At 37.3% G+C, this 22,065-nt stretch overlaps 1 protein-coding gene across 2 annotated transcripts in view; it reads left to right on the top strand.

Annotated features, from left to right (window-relative positions):
- The first annotated feature begins 265 nt into the window (after positions 1-265).
- Positions 266-22,065, top strand: part of pcdh15b (protocadherin-related 15b) — a 239,673-nt gene continuing 217,873 nt past the window's right edge. Inside the window, exon 1 of one of the 2 annotated variants that reach the window (XM_067368857.1) lies at positions 266-362. In XM_067368857.1, the coding sequence (XP_067224958.1) occupies positions 266-362 (97 nt within the window). The remainder of the gene's footprint in view (positions 363-22,065) is intronic. The other variant, XM_067368859.1, reaches the window with a different exon arrangement.

Below are 22,065 nucleotides of genomic sequence, written 5' to 3'. Positions count from 1 at the left end.
CAAAGTCTTGGGATTGCTTTTTATGGCAAATGGTAAATAATTTTTTCAAAGAGATGGAAATCAAGTGGTCACTTGGCATCTGAATCCCCCTGAGGTCTGTTATAAAATGCACCGTATTTAAAGGATACCAATTATACGACTTATGCATCTCATGCATCTTATATGGCACGCCATTATGCAACTCATGTATGCGAGAGAAGCACTTCAGCCATAGAGGAGACCGTAATCTGTCTCTTTATGTTGGCAGGTGAGCATGCTGTAATACATGAAGATGCGCCAGAGGTCGTGGCTCTTTAAGTGGTTGGGAATAGGCATTGGTGTTCTTCTGCTCACTGCTGCTAGCTATTCTCAGGATTCAGAAGGTAAGTTCTTCCTCATGAAGTTTCCTCAATGTCTTGTATCTCCAGAATTGAATTTTAGATGATGATATGTGTGTTTTCCAAAACTCATAAGCTGGTGAGCTGCCCACACAGGCACAGTCCTGATGTTCTGAAAGGTAGACAGCATGATTATGCTGTCTTTTGAGATAACCAAGGCAGCAACACATGCATTCTTCAAGAAGAAGAAAGTCCCAGAATGCATTGCTCCAAGATTTAAGGTGCAATGCATTGTTAGAGAAATGTTGATCGTAAATATAAATAATTGCTGAAAAGTAGCAGTAAAATGTGATTACTTTTAGAGAGGCTAGCTTTCTAGTATGTACACCTGTGTATTTTTATACTTATATAGGCCTAAACAAGCTGCTTATACAAGCTGTTTCGAACTAAAACTAACCTGATTTTGTTCTAAATGATGTCACACCAGTTCCTTCTTCGATTTCGCTTGAAGTATATCAGGCATTTAGAGCAGTGGTCTCAAACTCAATTCCTGGAAGGCCACAACTCTGCACAGTTTTGCTCCAACCCTAATCCAACTCACCTGATCCAGCTAATCAAGGTCTTCAGGATTACTAGAAACTTTCAAACAGGTGTTGGAGCTGGTCGGAGCTAAACTGTGCAGAGCTGTGGCCCTCCAGGAATTGAGTTTGAGACCACTGATTTAGAGTAAGTTGTTAGATTAGCGAAATGCTATTTTAAAATTTGAGCATCAGCAATGTGGTTCCGAGGTTCAAATTGAGCAGTATACAGCAATGTAGCACATTAGGTTTTGGAACAGAGCTCAAGTTTGTGTCATTATTTTTGAAAATGAGAAACATGCCTCATGTATTATGTATGAGCATTTTTTCCAACTATACGCTCTTTGGATGCTCTGAAAATGATGGTGGTGGAAATAATTTCCTTAGGCTAATGTCATAGCTATCATTTTCATTTTTAATGCATTTTTAATTGCATAGCTACAACAGACAGTCATATTGATATAATTTGTTTATATAAATTATTGTCACACAATAAATATCAAAATACTTAGATTTAGCTTTTATATACACTCTTCAGACACTCCACTGCTCGTTAACGCAAATATCTAATCAGCCAGTCACATGGCAGCAACTCATTGCATTTAGGCATGTAGACCTGGTCAAGACAAACTGCTGAAGTTCAAACTGAGCACCAGAAAGGGGAAAAAAGGGTGATTTAAATTAATTTGAATGCGGCATGCTTGTTGGTGCCAGACTCGCTGGTCTGAGTATTTCAGAAACTGCTGATCTACTGGGATTTTCACACACAGCCGTCTCTACGGTTTATAGAGAATGGTAAGAAAAAGAGAAAATTGCTGATGCCAGAGGTCAGAATGGCCAGACTGGTTCCAGCTGATAGAAAGGCAACAGTAACTCAAATAACCACTCATTGAAACCAAGGTCTGCAGAAGAGCATCTCTGAACGCATAACACGTCGAACCTTGAAGCAGATTTGCTACAGCAGCAGAAGATCACATTGGTGCCACTCCTGTCAGCTGAGAACAAGAAACTGAGGCTACAATTCACACAGGCTTACCAAAATTGGATAAGAGAAGATTGGAAAATCAGTGCCTGGGGTCTCATTTATAAAACTGTGCGTAGGATCCCTACTAAAAGTGTACGTACGCGCAAAAGCTAGATTCTGCGTACGCACAAAAAAAATCAGATTTATAAAACCACGCATGCGCCAGAACCTGCACACAAATCCCTTTATAAATCCCAGTCAGCAGAAGATTGTGCGTACGTGCATCTCCACCCTGTCTCCTCCCCGAAATAACCATATATGGAGCTTATGACACCTAGTTTTACTATGCATAACCTCATCTGCATATCATTTCCATACACGTTCCCAACCACGTGACACCATGGTTAACACCGTCAAAGGTACAAGACATTGGAAAATATTAGATATGGACTATAAATGCCATTTGTGCCACACATTATATTGATAAAGATCATCCAATATCCTCTTTATGTTTTAGAATAAATATATCAAAATATCCATAAAAACACAATTGTATAAAATACTTCAGATAAAGGTTTTAGGATAGAGTTGATTCATTCATTTCCACTGGCCAGATAGTATTTTAGTAGTTTTAAACAATTCAAATCAAATTTATGCAGTTTTGCTGATGAGGTGAACATATCTTTTAGGAAGTTTATAGGCTATTTTTAGTGGAAACAGATCGGACTACTTATTTATTGCAGTGTAAATACAATTGTCTGCGCGTCACTGACAAAGTATTTTAAAAAGAAAACATGCAAATCTTACCGTTTTCCTCAAAATATATCCTTCAAATGGTAATTGTTTGAAGATCCTTCACACAACATCAACACCTCCTGCAGCTGTGGCTGTACAGTAAGATATTATCATTGGACCTATTCAAACTGGACAACGGACCGTTCGACCACCGAATCCAGCAGTGTCTTCCATAATATCTAAGTTAAGTGTGCATCACTGATCGTCATTCTCGAAAACATATTTTGTCATAACATCTGCAGTTTAGTTTAAAGAGGAATTATTGTGCTCCCAGAGCTCCTCGCTGTGATAAAACAGCGTGTCACTGGAAAAGTGATCGAAAGTAGCACATCTACTATCTCAATTCATATCACTTTGTCTCCAGAATGTGCGTACGCACAGCTCAAAGTTTGCTTAAAGGTGCGCACATTCTCCCGTCAAGTTTGTTTTTATAGATCACAACCTTTGCGCAGGAACTGGCGTACGCACGTTTCCAGCCCTGTTTTGTGCGTACGCACGCTTTATAAATTAGACCCCAGATCTCAATCTAATAGAGCACCTTTGGGATGTGCTAGAACAGGAGATTCGCATGGATGTCCATCCGACAAATCTACAGCAACTGCATGATGCTCATGATGTCAATACAGGCTAAAATCTCTGAGGAACATTCTAGAATCTTGTTGAATCTTTGCCTTGAAGAATTAAGGCAGTTCTGAAGGTAAAAGGGGTCCAACCTGGTACTAGCAGGTTTACCTAATAAAATGGCCAGAGAGTGTAATGAATAATATATATATATATACATATATATATATATATATATACATATATATATATATATATATATATATATATATATAAGGTACAATGGGAAAATTAAACCATAAAATGCACTTGAAAAGGTGCAAAATGATGAAACCATAGTAAAAATTTTCCAGTTTTAATGTGACCTTAAAATGACAAAAACTAAATTAATAAAAAGCTTGTAAATGTGATATAAAAATACTCAAAATGTAAGAAAGATGCCTTTATATTCTCATATATTAGCTGTTACAATGTTACAGTTTGTTTTTTGCATAGTCACTTTTTCATATGCATTATTACTAGAAAATGTTCACATCTGCAGAAACCATAATGACTTGCAATAACAGTAGGATATATGCTAATTTCATGCAGATTGTGATGTAGGAAACTTGTACAATGTATCTCCAGCTCGTCTAAACACAGCTAGATTCTATTCTCACGCACACTAAGCATATCCTGTAACGATGGACACCACTGTATTTCCTTCTTTATGCACAGATATCTAGTTCCTAGTGTTTTATTGATGTAGCACACTGATATGAAATCAGAGAACTATATATTGATCCTTCTCCTAGAAAGAGTTGGCAGCAGCTTTTTCATTCAAGCTTCAATTCAGTCATCTTTATTTTATTTCTCTTGAACACACTCTATATGTAATTTTATATATATATATAAATAGGTTTTGGAAGCTGTATGATTTTTGAAATCTTAATGCTACACCAAGCAGTGACATTCTGGAGAATTATGGGCTGCCAAATTTGTGCCAACAGTTTAGGGGGTCCTGTTCTATTCCTGCATGACATTTTCCTCTGTGCACAAAGTCCATATAGAAATGATTTACTCGTTGTCCTCACAGATATGATTGGAATAGCCAAACTAGAATTGGAATTGGCCATATAGTGCATTACTTTAACATAACTAAGCCATTTTAAATCTGTCTGGGTTGAAGCCTTAATTTGCATTTGACCTCCAGGTTTAATGAAGATAAAGGATTTTCTAGACTGAACATTGATTTATTGGTTCCGCCTTTTTCCAGCGTGGAAACTTTTGTAAATGGATTTTTAAAAGAAACTGTAGAGATATATACATGTTAGCATGGTTTATTGAGTTTGACCTTAATGTTCATGGGCTGCTTTCACCTTCTTCCAATGTTATCGAGTCCAGATTTTCTCTTCTTTTTGCACTGCATATATTTTCCATTTTCCTATACGTTTTCCGATGTCGAATCATTCAAAACAGCCTTAATGTTCTGCAGTAATTATGTCTCGCATTCATATTTACAAACACTGATTCAGTCTCAGCAAAAATGGTGACAGTTCAAGGTGAGATATGGAGTGGTCATACAGTACTTTATTTTCCGGAAAATTGTTGAGAGTGGAAAGCTTTCGTTTCTGCTCTGATAGCCGCAAGACCACGCTGAACTCGGTAAGTGTGTGTTATAAATTAGGAATGGTGAGAGAACATTGTGGATAGTACATTTTTTGTCTTCAAACAAAAGTTAGGTCTTCAGCTGATAAAGTTTAGATCAGTAATCGGAGAGTCAGTCTTTAGTGGCTGTTCGAACACGTTCGGACAGCATGAGTGTCTGCACTACGAAAACAGGTTTAATGCGTTTTCTACTACCTCTGGAAGTGGTCAAAGGTGGACAGACTCAAACGTTTTAGACCTTGTTTACACCTGTATACTTGTGATCTGATCGACCAAAATGCATCTTAATACCAGGTGTAAACATGGCCACAGCTTTTGCTGTTCAGTTTAGCTTAAGTGAAATGGAGCTGCATTATAATAAACGCCGAAACTCATTCAGTTTGAATAAGACAAAAACAATAGTGAGGATCATTTACTGTAATTTTATAAGTGCAGACTCTGCTTTTCCCTGACTTTATTTCTCAAACTTTCTCTGCTGAGGTTCCTGTCCATTACAAAGAGGTCCAGAGAGAGCTATCCCTAAGCATTCCTATTCATCTCGATGGCAGTAGCTCGACTGGTATATTATTTATAGTTGTCCATTGAGAAAATCCTTCTTCAGAACAGTGTATGTAGTTGCTTCTGCTGACAGGCCATGCTAACCAGCTAAACCATGACCTTTTGGTTGACTATGTTTTGATTCTATTAGATTTTGTATGTCCTCTGGTGGATTCTTACCCCTGCAGACTTGAACTGAAAAGCTGACACTTCCCATATTGCAGTGTGCAAGAAAACCATTAGACTAAGAGGCTAAAGTTGATAGTGGAGTTGGCCTTGTATGCTCCATTCTCACTTGAACCATGACCACTTGAGTTCTGCGGTCCAGCTTCCTAGGCGGTTTCTCTTTTGCCCCTGAAGGTTCAGATGCACCCGCTCCGTTCAGGGACATGGTTCAGCCTGAGTAGGTCAGCAAGGCATGGTGTCCACTGAATGCTAACTAAGGACAAGGCCGAGATTCATTCCAAGAAATATAATCTCATCCATTTTTCATCAGGCTGTGTGAATTCGCAGCTCAGACATGCTTCATCGCTAAACATTTCAGTGGTCATTAGAATTGCAATAATGTTTCCCTTCAGGGACACCACACGGTGTGAGTCAACAAGTTTATATTGTATCAGGTCAGAGCTGTTCATAATGCATAATACGCTGCACACTCATTGGAGCTGATGGTGATTTCTCCACTCCAAAGAGGTCAGTCCTCATATAAAGACTTTAAAGTAATTTAAAGTAAATTTGGCTTGTGGTTTAAAGTTATGGGATACATACTTAGCAAAAACAAGCACGTTATTGTACGTGTGCCATCACTGCAATTCCCTTCCTTCCAATCATTGCATCCTGGCATGCAGTAAAACCCGCAACAGTTTCAATTAAAATTATAAAACACTTATGCAAACTTTTGTACTTTCAAATTCAAAACAAATTAAATTGATTGGAAGTTTTTGCTGAGTGTTCTTATCTTCACACTTATTTTCTGCCAAGCGCTGTGACTTAAGCACAAGGGCAGATTGATGTATAGGAGACGTGAAAAGGGACGATCAGCAGACAGTAGTGAATGGCTCCCTGTGGAGACATCCATCCCACTCAGAAGGTAGAAGTTCAGAACTTTGACCTTAGCTGTGATGGATGTGTCCCGCTGGACAACCAGGCATGTGCTGCAGTGTGTTGACGTGGATGTCATTCCTGCACTGCACTGTCCTTTTATTGTTCTAGAGATTCTTCATGTAAACCCTGGGGCAGTAAAATCATATACCAGAGATACTCAAACTGCACAGCACAGGGGCCACTTTCAAAAAATTCGGGGTGCCCAGGGGCCAGTGAATAAAATGATGAACAAAAGTGAACAACATATCTATCTATCTATCTATCTATCTATCTATCTATCTATCTATCTATCTATCTATCTATCTATCTATCTATCTATCTATCTATCTATCTATCTATCTATCTGTCTGTCTGTCTGTCTGTCTGTCTGTCTGTCTGTCTGTCTGTCTACTATCTATCTATCTATCTATCTATCTATCTATCTATCTATCTATCTATCTATCTATCTATCTATCTATCTATCTATCTATCTATCTATCTATCTATCTATCTGTCTGTCATCTGTCTGTCTGTCTATCTGTCATCTGTCTGTCTGTCTATTATCTATCTATCTATCTATCTATCTATCTATCTATCTATCTATCTATCTATCTATCTATCTATCTATCTATCTATCTATCTATCTATCTATCTATCTATCTGTCATCTGTCTGTCTGTCTATCTGTCATCTGTCTGTCTGTCTATTATCTATCTATCTATCTATCTATATATCTATCTATCTATCTATCTATCTATCTATCTATCTATATATATATCTATCTATCTATCTATCTATCTATCTGTCTGTCATCTTTCTGTCTGTCTATCTTATCTATCTATCTATCTATCTATCTATCTATCTATCTATCTATCTATCTATCTATCTATCTATCTATCTATCTATCTATCTATCTATCTATCTATCTATCTATCTGTCATCTGTCTGTCTGTCTATCTGTCATCTGTCTGTCTGTCTGTCTATTATCTATCTATCTATCTATCTATCTATCTATCTATCTATCTATCTATCTATCTATCTATCTATCTATCTATCTATCTATCTGTCTGTCTGTCTGTCTATCTATCTATCTGTCATCTGTCTGTCTGTCTATCTGTCATCTGTCTGTCTGTCTATTATCTATCTATCTATCTATCTATCTATCTATCTATCTATCTATCTATCTATCTATCTATCTATCTATCTATCTATCTATCTATCTATCTATCTATCTATCTATCTATCTATCTATCTATCTATCTATCTATCTGTCTGTCTGTCTATTATCTATCTATCTATCTATCTATCTATCTATCTATCTATCTATCTATCTATCTATCTATCTATCTATCTATCTATCTATCTATCTATCTATCTATCTATCTATCTATCTATCTATCTATCTATCTATCTATCTATCTATCTATCTATCTATCTATCTATCTATCTATCTGTCTGTCTGTCTGTCTGTCTGTCTGTCTGTCTCCATATATCGTCTGTCAATTCAATTCAATTCAATTCAAAATTGCTTTATTGGCATGACTGTAAATCATACAATATTGCCAAAGCATACATAAAACAATAATAAAAACATCTGTATAATAGAAGAAAATAATATGAAATATTATAATGCTATCAAATATTATAAAATAACTTAAACTTAAATTAATAGAACACAATAACACAATAGAACATGTCTGAACATTTGGTACCACAGTGGTTAAACAAATACACACACGTACTGAGGGTCTCTGTGGTGGACGGTAGGGAAACACACTGAGGTCAGACACACATTACATACATTCACCTGCTGTCTCTCAGGCTGTGACACGTCCACACGTATCTCGCAGCCAGTGCTGCTGTCTGTCCCTCTCCTAATATTATCTTTATTTGCTCTACTTCACTCATGGCTGTAAAGTTCTTCATTATGTTACTGAATTTGGTGAAGTAGAGATCTCTAATTGATATGTATTTGTGACAGTGAAGGAGGAAGTGCATCTCTGTCTCGATCTCTCCTGTCCTGCAGTGAACACACACCCTTTGCTCTCTGGGTAGCCAGCTCTTTCTGTGTCTGCCGGTCTCGATGGCTCACTGAGCCTGTATTTGGTCAGGATCCGTCTCTGCTTTGTGTCTTTGACACTTTGGAGATATTTTTATGATTCATAATTTGATTTTAGAGTTCGATAGAATTGTAATTTACTTTGTGTTTTAGTTTCCTCATCCCAATGTTCCAGATATGTATTTTTAGATTGTTTGAAGATTTGGTTTATTTTGATGTTTGGAGAAGCAGTGCTGGTCTGAGACTGGTTAGTGTTAGTAGAGTTAGTCAGGTTAGTAAGTCTCAGAACCAGCTGACTGAGGGGACTCTTTTCAGGGTTCAGTTCTTGGGTTTGTAATGCTTTAAATTGTAGCGATTCTGTGGGACTTGATTTTAGATGCATCCAGAATTTGAGGGATCTTTTTTGCATATTAATAAGCAATGGGAATCGGCCTAATTCAGCCCTACATGCATTATTGCGTGTTCTTCTTTGTAATTTTAGGATCATTTTACAGAATTCTGTGTGTAGGGCTTCTGTTGGATGTTTGTCCCATCTAGTGTAGCTCTGATCACTGAGTGGACCCCAAACCGCACTTCCATACAGCGCAATGGGCTGAATCACACTATCAAAGATTTTACACCAGATTGGAATTGGTAAATCAATGTTTTGGAATCTTTTCTTGATGGTGTATAGAGCTCTTCGAGCTTTATCTTTGAGAGCATTCACTGCCATACTGAAACTCCCCGATGCAGTGACGATCAGACCGAGGTAAGTGTACTGCATCGTGTGTTCTAGGGCGGTGCTGCCTAGACTGAACTGGTATCTGTGTTCCTGACATCTGGGCTTTTTCTGGAAGACCATAACGTTGGTCTTCTTGAGGTTTACTGCCAGGGCCCAGTTCTGGCAGTAGTCGTCCAGCAGGTCCAGGTGCTGCTGTAGTCCCTGTGCTGTGGGTGACAGCAGGTGTCTGTCTGTCTGTTTATCTATCTATCTGTCTGTCTGTCTCTATCTATCGTCTGTCTGTCATCTGTCTGTCTGTCTGTCTATTATATATCTCTATATCTCTATCTATCTGTCTGTCTGTCTGTCTGTCTCTATCTATCGTCTGTCTGTCTGTCTGTTTATCTATCTGTCTGTCTGTCTCTATCGTCTGTCTGTCATCTGTCTGTCTGTCTGTCTATTATCTATCTATATATCTCTATCTATCTGTCTGTCTCTATCTATCGTCTGTCTGTCTGTCTCTATCTATCGTCTGTCTGTCATCTGTCTGTCTGTCTGTCTATTATATATCTCTATATCTCTATCTATCTGTCTGTCTGTCTGTCTCTATCTATCGTCTGTCTGTCTGTCTGTTTATCTATCTATCTGTCTGTCTGTCTGTCTCTATCGTCTGTCTGTCATCTGTGTGTCTGTCTGTCTATTATCTATCTATATATCTCTATCTGTCTGTCTGTCTCTATCTATCGTCTGTCTGTCTGTCTCTATCTATCGTCTGTCTATCTATCTATCTATCTATCTATCTATCTATCTATCTATCTATCTATCTATCTATCTATCTATCTATCTATCTATCTATCTATCTATCTATCTATCTATCTATCTATCTATCTATCTATCTATCTATCTATCTGCCTGTCTGTCTGTCTGTCTGTCTGTCTGTCTGTCTGTCTGTCTATCTATATCTATCTATATCTATTCAATTCAATTCAATTCAATTCAAAATTGCTTTATTGGCATGACTGTAAATCATGCAATATTGCCAAAGCATACATACAATACTAGTAAAAAACATTATTGGGTGTTCTTTGTAATTTTAGGATCATTTTGCATAATTCTGTGTGTAGGGCTTCTGTTGGATGTCTGTCCCATCTAGTGTAGCTCTGATCACTGAGTGGACCCCAAACCGCACTTCCATACAGCGCAATGGGCTGAATCACACTATCAAAGATTTTACCAGATTGGAATTGGTAAATCAATGTTTTGGAATCTTTTCTTGATGGCGTATAGAGCTCTTCAAGCTTTATCTTTGAGAGCCTTCACTGCCATACTGAAACTCCCCGATGTAGTGATTATCAGACCGAGGAAAGTGTACTGCATCGTGTGTTCTAGGGCGGTGCTGCCTAGACTGAACTGGTATCTGTGTTCCTGACATCTGGGCTTTTTCTGGAAGACCATAACGTTGGTCTTCTTAAGGTTTACTGCCAGGGCTCAGTTCTGACAGTATTTCTCCAGCAGGTCCAGGTGCTGCTGTAGTCCCTGTGCTGTGGGTGAAAGCAGTACCAGATCATCTGCATACAGCAAGAGCCTGATGTTCTTGTCTTGTAGAGTAAGTCCGGGAGCTGTAGACCGTTCCAGCTGCACCGCTAGTTCGTTAATGTAAATGTTGAACAGCGTTGGACTCAGGCTACAGCCCTGCCATACTCCTGTCTTCTGGGTGAAGAATTCTGTATGTTTGTTGCCAATTCGTATTGCACATTTGTTGTTCGAATACATTGATTTAATAATGTCGTAAGCTTTACCCCCTACACCGCTTTGTAAAAGTTTGTAATATAATCCGTCGTGCCAAATAGAATCAAATCCTTTTTTAAAATCGAAAAAGCATGGAAATATTTTTCAGTTTTTGGTCTGTTTTACGTGTTTATTGATTAGGGTGTGTAGGGTGTAAATGTGGTCAGTTGTTCTGTGATTTGGAAGGAAGCCAATCTGACTCGGACTCAGGACATTGTGTTCGGTAAGGAAGTTTACAATTTCATTGTTTAAAATACTGCTAAATTACTTCCCCAGATTACTGCTCACACAAATGCCTCTGAAATTATTAGGGTCCAATTTATTCCCACTCTTATGAATTGGGGTAATAAGTCCTTGGCTCCAGATGTCAGGAAAACAGCCCGAACTAAGTACAATGTTGAATAATTTGTGCACCGTCTGCAGCTCAGGTGTGCTGTGTTTCAGCATTTCACCCAGAATGCTGTCAGCACCACACAATTTCTTACATTTTTGGCTTTTGAGTTTGTTTGTGTGTAATTGGGAAGTCAAGTGGATTTTGATTGTTTTTAATTGTGTCTTCATAAGTTTGTAGATTTTGGTTGGTCAAATTATAATTGTCATTTAATTGTCTTGGTATATTTCTTTATATAAATTTTCAAAATGTTTTGTCCAGATTTCTCCATCTTGTATTGGTAGGTCTTGTGGTTTTGTTGTGGTCAGATTATTCCACATATCCCAGAACTGATTCCGGTTTATGGATTGTTCTATCTCCTGTAAACTTTTGATCAGTTGGTGTTGCTTTTTCACTCTAATTGTGTTTTTGTATTGTTTTAGTTTTGAACAGTATTCACTTCTGATGTCTGTGTTGTTTGGTTCTTTATGTGTCAGATTTGATAATTTAAATAAAAGTTGTTTCCTTAGTGTTTTGCAGTCTGTGTCAAACCATTTTTCATTTTTTGGGGTATTTTTAGTATATTTTTTGCCTTTCTTTTTCAATTCACTTCTATGTGCTGCTTTCATTTGTAGCCAAATTAACACCATCTTTAGTTGTTTCAATTTTCTTATTTATGAATGTATTTATTACATTTTTTAGTTCTTCTGAATTGAGGGCTTGGATAAATTTGTCTGGGCTGTCTGGAGCCCATTTGTATCTCTGCTGGACCTGATACATTTTGCAGGTTTCCAGCCTGTTTTGTTCTGGTGTCTGAAGTTTGGAGTTTGCTGTTTGACAGTAAATGCACTGAAGGAGGAAGGGTCCATGTCAGTGATGGCATAGTCAACTACACTAGCTCCAAGACCTGAACAACACGTGAACCTCCCTAAAGAGTCCCCTCTGATCCTGCCGTTAAGAATGTACAGGCCCGAGGCTTGGCAGAGCTGCACTAACTCTTTACCATTTTATTTACAGTTTGGTCGAGGTTGTTTCTTGGTGGGAGATTTTTTGTGAGGCTCAGGGGTTTTCGGCAAAAAACATATTCATTGCCTTTTGGATCTATGTTATCAGGTTCAGATCCTGTTCTTGCATTAAAGTCTCCGCACAGCAGCACATTTCCCTGGGCCTGGAAATGGCTGATTTCAGTGTGGAGGTTGTTCAGATATTCCTCATCATGGTAAGGGGATTCTGCTGGAGGAATGTAGATGGCACAGATATAAATGCCAGTAGCTGAAATGCCAATTTGTTTGTTTATTTTTAACCAGCAATGAAATTTTCCAGCTGTATGAATAGAAATGTGTTTGGCCAGAATCCTCCCTGTACCACACCAGAATTCCTCTTGTTTGATTTAGAATTGATTTTAAGATTTTATTGTTTGTTTTTAAAGCTCTGAATGGACTGGACCAACAGTACATCATGGACCTCATCCAAATTTACACACCGGCGCATTCACTGAGGTCTGAGGGCCAGTTACCAGACTTAAAACAGGGGGGACCGGGCCTTCTTTGTGGTCAGCCCCAGATTGTGGAACGCTATGCCTTCCCAGGTCAGGACGGCCCCCCACAGTTGAATGTTTTAAGTCTCATCTTATGACCCACTTTTATGGGCTTTGGTTTCTTCCTGATGGGGGCTTGATGGCCAGCAGGTGGACATGAAGTTGGTGACTGCAAGTTTACAGGTGTGTAGTGAGCCATAGGTGGGTGTGGGTGTGGTAGATGATGTGGGATGGTTGTCCAGCTGACATTTTTCCTCACCGGGGTCGGAGGATGTGTCTGGGCATGTAGAGGTGGATAAGCCGGTAGTGTTCTGGAGTCAGTAATATGTGTCTTGGTGATGTTGGGCTGCGGCCCAGTGCTGCATCCTTTAGGGTTTTTTCAAAAATAATATTTCATACTAACTTCTCTATGACATTCACAAACAAAACACTCCAGATTAATTATCCATAATCATAGTTATACAGACAGGCTACAGTCACGTACTAGTAGTTATACACATCATATTGATAGGTATTTAAGTAGGACTCAAGAGCAGACATACAAGTGTAATTAGTTTTTTTTCTTCTACATGGCATCTGACATAAAAAATAATAAACAAGACACTTGCCTTGTGCAGCAAAATCCTTTGATTAGCATTAAACCTGGTCATGTAGTCAACACCAGTTTGAAAAGGGATGCCACTGCATTGAAGATGAAAGGAGCAGTTTTTTTTTAATTACTATTTTTTTTTTTTTTTGCATTTTTTGACACAAATGGCAAAATCGGTTTATTCTTTTCCATGAAAATGAAAATACATTTTTTTTCAATTTAAACAGCTGCAGTCCATGCTGTCCGCTAGATGTACAGTAATTAGAGAATTATATTAGGTTCTCTAAGATGTTTCTTCAAAGAAAACCTTTCCCGTCATTAAAAACCATTCCACCCAGAGAATGTCATGTAACATGTATGCTGATCAATGAGATGATTCAATCAGCAACGAGTTGGGTTGACTTCTGTAAGCACAGCTTGAGTAATTAAACTTGTAACTGTACCTTTTAGATCAAAGCTGCAAAGCTGTCATTCCACCCGTAAGACCTTCATTCATATTCAGAACCAAATTTAAGATATTTTTGATAAAATTCAATGGCTCAGTGAGGCCTGCATTGCCAGCAAGATAGTTAACACTTTCAAATGCCCAGAAATTTAAAACAGTTCATGTGACTACAGTGGTTCAACCTTAATGTTATGAAGTGACGAGAATACTTTTTGTGCCCAAAAATAAATAACGACTTTATTCATCAAAATCTAGTGATGGGCAATTTTAAAACACTGCTTCATGAAGCTTCGAAGCTTTACAAATCTTTTGTTTCGAATCAGTGGTTCGGAGAATGTATCAAACTGCCAAAGTCATGTGATTTCAGTAAACGAGGCTTCGTTACATCATATGTGTTTCAAAACATTTAGAAATTTCAATGGTTCACGTGACTTTGGCAGTTCGATACACGCTCTATACCACTGATTCGAAACAAAAGACTCGTAAAGCTTCGAATCTACGGGTGTGGAACGATATTTTTGGATGAACTAACCCTTACAGTTTTTTTTAATTGCTTTGGTGCAATTTTCACAAGTAACTGGTACATTTTCAAAACTCTTAGTACTAATATCACAACAGATCATCAAATGTGTACTTTTTTTCAAACATTTCAGCATGTTTTCAATTGTGTTAGTACAATACACAAAATCAGAAAGTATCCTTTTCACAGCACAAAATAAGTGTTTCATCTATATAAATGTTTCATTCACAGTAACTGCCTTTCATAATGCTATTATTATCCAACTTTTGATATGCATCTCTTTTCGTTCAGTTTAATACATTTGTCTATTATTAAATCCAACTGAACTTAATGGTTAATCAATGAATCATTTGGTAAACCTATAGATTTCTATAGATATTGATTTTAAAGGCATAGTTTTATAGAACATATTTGCAATTTACGTTATGGATAACCAAATGTAACAAATTCTTTTTATATTATAAGCAATTTATCTCAGATTTACCTAGATGATAACCACAATTTTCAAAGTGTGTGTGTGTGTGTATGCGTGTGTGTCTGTGGTCCTGGTAAACACTGCGTTGTGAACCAAATGTCCCCATGAGGAAAACAGCTTATAAATCTTATGAAATAAAATTTTTATAAAATGTAAAAATGCAGAAAGTTTTCTGTGATAGGTAGGTTTATGGGTAGGGAATAGAATATAGCATTTATAAAGTAAAAATCAAAAGTCCCCATAAAACATGGCAAACCAACATCATTTTACATTATAGAATGCCATGTGATGCTGTAAAAAGAGGCATTACCAGGGCAGAGACTGACACATTTCTGTAACTCATCCTTCATCAGTAAAGATCAACTACAGTATAGATTCAGTCATGTGGTACAGTGGGAACATTTACTGTATTGCCAGCACACTCTGTTCTATACAAAACCTCATGACTGTGTCATACTTTATCAAACCTTTTGATAGCATACTGAATAGATATTATTACAAACATTATTTAGGTAATGTAAGTGTTTTTTCTAATGTGGCATCTGTAGCCTGTGATAACTATGATAATAATAATTATTTCAGCATAAAGGGTGATTTGAAACATGTATCTTGCATTGTTTGCTGTTGGATGAACTGATTGTTAAAAGTACTAAACTGAAAGAAGATCATACTGTTGTGTTTTGGTGATTAAACCAAATGTTCCCCTTTACATATTACAATAATCTTGTGTTTGAAACAATGATTATGTGGACTGAAAACATGTGCAAATGACTGAAAGTATTCCATCAAGTTTTGAAAGAATGACTAGCTGCGTTACAAGTGTGATCAGTTTGGATTTTTGTACTAAGAGTTTTGAAAATGTACACCTTACTTGTGAAAATAGTACCAAAGCGAATAAAATAAATAAATAAAAAAAACAACTGTAAGGCAAAAAGTACAATAAAAGAATTTAAAAAATATAAATAATTTATTTAAATGAAAATGACTTCAGACAGTCTTTAATGAACAATTTAGAGGTTGATATTCTTTGTATCACATTAAAACAGCATACTGATAAATTATGATTAACCTCAGTAACCAACATTTTTGTAATGTTCATGGGTCTGGATTTGTGGCTCTTCAGATATCTGTTTCCTTCCTGTGTACTGGCTTGTTGAGGAGTATTGATTTTTTTTTTTTTTTTTTTTTTTTCCTGTGATTACTCCCATTTGCTCCTTTCCAAGCTTCCAGAGGTGTGTTATCTAAGGCATTTGTAAGACAGACTCTCATTGTCTTACTTTTATATGTTTGCAGTGGAACCTGGTGCCATACATTTAAATAATGTTTTACAGATTAAAGCTTTAAAGGATTAGTTCACTTTCAAATTAAAATTTCCTGATAATTTGCTCACCCCCCATGTCATCCAATATGTCCATGTCTTTCTCTCTTCAGTTGAAAAGAAATTTAGGTTTTTGATGAAAACATTCCAGTATTTTTCTCCATATACAGTAGTGGATTTCAATGGCCTTCAAATGATTGAAGGTCTAAATTACAGTTTCAGTGCAGCTTCAAAGCGTTCTACATGATCCCAGACGAGGAATAAGGTCTTATCTAGAGAAACCATCACTCATTTTCTAAAAAAAAAATAAATAAAAATAAAAAAATAAATAAATAAATAAATTTTATACAAACCCGATTCCAAAAAAGATGGGATACTGTACAAATTGTGAATAAAAACAGAATGCAATGATGTGGAAGTTTCAAATTTCAATATTTTATTCAGAATACAACATAGATGACATATCAAATGTTTAAACTGAGAAAATATATCATTTTAAGGGAAAAATAAGTTGATTTTAAATTTCATGGCATCAACAAAAGTTGGGATAAGGCCATGTTTACCACTGTGTGCTATCCTCTCTTTATTTTTATAACAGTCTGCAAATGTCTGGGGACTGAGGAGACAAGTTGCTCAAGTTTAGGAATTGGAATGTTGTCCCATTCTTGTCTAATACAGGCTTCTAGTTGCTCAACTGTCTTAGGTCTTCTTTGTCGCATCTTCCTCTTTATTTTGCGCCAAATGTTTTCTATGGGTGAAAGATCTGGACTGTAGGCTGGCCATTTCAGTACCAGGATCCTTCTTCTACGCAGACATGATGTTGTAATTGATGCAGTATGTGGTCTGGCATTGTCATGTTGGAAAATGCAAGGTCTTCCCTGAAAGAGACAACGTCTGGATGGGAGCATATGTTGTTCTAGAACTTGGATATACCTTTCAGCATTGATGGTGCCTTTCCAGATGTGTAAGCTGCCCATGCCATACGCACTCATGCAACCCCATACCATCAGAGATGCAGGCTTCTGAACTGAGCGCTGATAACAACTTGAGTTGTCCTTGTCCTCTTTAGTCCGGATGACATGGTGTCCCAGTTTTCCAAAAAGAACTTCAAATTTGGATTTGTCTGACCACAGAACAGTTTTCCACTTTGCCACAGTCCATTTTAAATGAGCCTTGGCCCAGAGAAAACGCCTGTGCTTCTGGATCATGTTGACCTATAGAGTTTTAGCCGGCAATGGCGAATGGCACGGTGGATTGTGTTCACCGACAATGTTTTCTGGCAGTATTCCTGAGCCCATGTTGTGATTTCCATTACAGCAGCATTCCTGTATGTGATGCAGTGCCGTCTAAGGGCCCGAAGATCACGGGCATCCAGTATGGTTTTCCGGCCTTGACCCTTACGCTCAGAGATTGTTCCAGATTCTCTGAATCTTTGGATGATATTATGCACTGTAGATGATGATAACTTCAAACTTTTTCTCTGAGAAACTCCTTTCTGGTATTGCTCCACTATTTTTCGCCGCAGCATTGGGGGAATTGGTGATCCTCTGCCCATCTTGACTTCTGAGAGACACTGCCACTCTGAGAGGCCAATTGACCTAATAAGTTGCAAATTGGTCCTCCAGCTGTTTCTTATATGTACATTTAACTTTTCAGGCCTTTTATTTCTACCTGTCCCAACTTTTTTGGAATGTGTACCTGTCATGAAATTGACTCACAAAATGAGCCAATATTTGGCATGACATTTCAAAATCTCACTTTCAACATTTTATATGTTATCTATATTCTATTGTGAATAAAATATAAGTTTATGAGATTTGTAAATTATTGCATTCCTTTTTTATTCACAATTTGTACAGTGTCCCAACTTTTTTGGAATCGGGTTTGTACATTTTAACCATAAACGCTCATCTTGAACTAGCTCTCTTCTTCTTCTTCTTCTTCTTCTTCTTCTTCTTCTTCTTCTTCTTCTTCTTCTTCTTCTTCTTCTTCTTCTTCTTCTTCTCTATTAGAATTCCAGCAGTGTAGACACTGCTAAGTATATTACTGCCCTCCACAGGTGAAAGTTTAAGCTAATTGTTATATACTTGCACTAGCATATTGTAGAAGAAGAAGATAGCTAGTTCAAGATGAGCATTTATGGTTAAAATGTATAAAAAAAAATAATAAAAAAAAATAGAAAATGAGTGATGGTTTCTCTAGATAAGACCCTTATTCCTCATCTGGGATCGTGTAGAACGCTTTGAAGCTGCAATGAAACTGTAATTTTGACCTTCAACCATTTGGAGGCCATTGAAGTCCACTATATGGAGAAAAATCCTGGAATGTTTTCATCAAAAACCTTAATTTCTTTTCGACTGAAGAAAGAAAGACATGAACATCTTGGATGACATGGGGGTGAGCAAATTATCAGGAAATTTTAATTTGAAAATGAACTAATCCTTTAAATTTCTGACAATCACTCACCCTCACAATCAATCCCCCATGACTTACTTTTGTGTGTGTGTGTGTGTGTGTGTGTGTGTGTGTGTGGAGCACAAAAAGAGATGCTAGACAGAATGTTCACACTGCTCTTTCCTCAGTGAAGGTGGCAGGTGACCATGGGCTGTAAAGCAAAGAGGTACTCTAATAATGACTTAAATGTCACTCTTTTCCTCACACAAGACTTACGGAACCGTACTATGCAGTGCAAAAGCACCAAAAGCTGCGTTTTTAAATGTATCCTAATTAATGTAGATGTAGGCTTGGAGACTACAGAACCTCTATGCTGTGGTTCTCACCTCTGCTGAAGCTGTGAGAAATTTAGGTCACCTCTTAGGCTAAATTAAACTAAGAAAATAAAAGCTTATTGGTCTAGGGTGCTATTTGGCACAGCATTTGTCAAAAGATTATCAATGTTATCTATGCTTCTGTCTGAGTCATGCTCAGTATAAAAGGGGCCCCAAAGCCATGAATCTTTAATGGGAACACAAGATAGTTGGTCTTTCCTTTGAAACCCTGCCCGCCATCATAGGCCCAGTTGCTAAGAGAGCCCGGCTTGCCTTGGTTTAATGTGTCAGCACTTCTGATGTTACGTAAAGCCGCACACATGCTATCAATCTCTAATTCATGAGCGGCAGGCCAGAGACGAGACTTGGAGACACAAGCCCAAATGCAAATGGTCGTCGTCAAAACACAGCAAACCAATCCTACAAATTTTTACTGTAGACTTGACCTTCACTTGCTCTTCTAACTATTAACCTTTGTGTAACGGGACAGTATATTTCCTACATGTCCTCCCTTGTAAATGAAGCATGGTTTAGCACCCCTGAAGAAAACCCATTTTGTTCATAATCACTGATCTGTGTTGTAGAATTCATGGTGTCGATTTTGTGTGATTTATATCCTACTGTCTTCTTCTCATAACTTCTCAGAACTTAATTTCTGGATAAAGGTACATAGGGATGAGAGACCGGTGGAGAAAAGCCAATGGGTTGAGACTGGATTCATTGCAACAGCAAGCAACAGCAGCCGTAGATCTCGTCTTGCCTACCGTGAAGGAGCATGTTAATCAAATCAGTCACTCAAGGACTGCAGCGTAGCACTGTCTCATTGCTTGCCACTGTAAATCAAGAGAGTGGATAGTCAGTTCCTGCAATGCTGGGGTGAAATAAAACTCACAGGACTTAAAGGTGCAGTAGGTGATCTGGGAAATGTGAACATTAGCCTGCTAGCATTGAAAGCATACAATCCCACCCTCCCTGCAAGTCGCCGTCCAAAGCCATGCCTCCAAAATACATGAACGCATGAATTTTGATACATACACAGCCATTCTCTGCAAAGCGTCACAAGAGATGGTGTTAAATTACCTCATGCCTCAAATCACATAATATTACAATAATAATGAACGTAAACAACTTAGAGAGCTCGTACTTGTACCACCTGACTGGTGCAGATTCTTTTTAGTGTTGATACTGTTGACATGGATACACATAATTCTGAGTCTGAGGACGTGAACAGCTCCAGCTAGAACGTCACGGGTTGCCATCTCTTAACTACGGTAGTTATGGTGTGAACGCAGCATAAGCTCATTGTTTTGAACTGTAAAAGGTGGTTGCTGTTTGTTTGCGCTGGTGACTGCAGATCTGTCTGTGTAAACTCTGCATTGCATGAAACACGTTGATGACGTATGATGTCTGCATGAACAGTGTGCGTGAGGGTATGTAAAGACATACGTTGACAGGCAGGTAGGACATTGTTTTATTTAATTTGGACTGAAAATAATAATTGGATGAACATTTTATGGTCCTATGCCTTCCACAGAAGATATATATATATATATATATATATATATATATATATATATATATATATTATAAAAATACATTTAGACCATTTAACATATTGATTGCTATTAGGATATGAGGAGACTTTCAACCAGTATAACAAAAATGTTTCTGTTGAGAATCACCTATTGCACCTTTAAACAAAATTCAGGTCTATGTTGAAGCTTAAAGCTGAATTAGTTGGATGATGTTTAACAGTACATTGAAAAGAAAATTCACGAGTTCACAGTTACAAATAATTAGAGTAAAATAGTATGCATATTTGGTGTGCTGTCCGAGCTCAGAATTTGGCCCGATCCCAGAGTACTCCCCCCATATACCCGGTGTAAGCTAAAAGCCTATATGAAATGCCATAGAGGTAACATAATTATTCAGAAATACATTATATTTTAATATCATTATTTATGCAGGTCATTAGAGCTCTTTATGCAATTCTTTTGTCTTCTCAGGTGAGAATCACCCATTATTCATGATGATTCACGCCTCCACACATACTGTGTTTCTTGACCAAAGATGTTTTAGAAAATTTAAATCTCTCTATTGTTTTATATGAACAAGCAGGCAGCATAATTTTTTACCTCATTTTGAAGCAAAAACTCTAGTCTACAACCTCCAATACCCAGAACTCTTGTGAACACAGATTTAATATATATATATATATATATATATATATATATATATATATATATATATATATATATATATTTGGCTTTATTTCAGTGACTTAAGTTTTTTGTTTTTTCAATAACCACGCATAAACGTTATTCCTTCAAAAACACAAAAATGTACATACATGTTCCTCACATATTATTGTAGCCTAGTTTGTGCTGAATACAGTGTAATGAAACTTTTGCCATTAATATGTTTATGAACAACTGAAAAAAGCACAAATGTCAGGACATGTCAAAACTTCTCCAGGGCCCCAAAAATCCTCAGATCCCTGAGGGTTAATAAAACAATTTTAGAAGAAGTTGTGGTTGGAGGTTGTGGAATTACTATAGGAGGTACTTTGACGATTTGAATTTATGGATTTAGGAGATACAACATCTTGTTGCTTTTCCTGTTAAAAAGCTGTCAGTTCTTTTTTTTTTTATTTAGAATTTTTTGCCGCCTCTTTTGACAGTGAAATTCAAAAGTGGACTGTACTAGATTTGAAGGTGTCTCTTATCTCATGTGTAACATCACGACGACACGTCTGAAGAACATTTGCTAATGGCAAGTCAATAGCTCTGAAAAATGCAATCACTACTGTCAGGAACAATTATATTAATGTCAATCATCTCTTTGTTGTTCTTAATGCATGTAGCACTGATGTAGAAATTGCATCAGACTCAAACTGTTTGCAGCCCATTTTGCTGTCAAGCTGTACAGTGATTTGGACAAATGGCACATGTTTAGGATCATCATCCTTGTTGGTCCTGGAACAAAATTACATTGGGGGTTGGAGTGTGAAGAACA

The sequence above is a fragment of the Chanodichthys erythropterus genome, chromosome 19 (assembly GCF_024489055.1).
Source record: "Chanodichthys erythropterus isolate Z2021 chromosome 19, ASM2448905v1, whole genome shotgun sequence".
In the NCBI taxonomy this organism is placed as follows: Eukaryota; Metazoa; Chordata; class Actinopteri; order Cypriniformes; family Xenocyprididae; genus Chanodichthys; species Chanodichthys erythropterus.
This window is presented reverse-complemented; position numbering and strand designations above follow the sequence as displayed.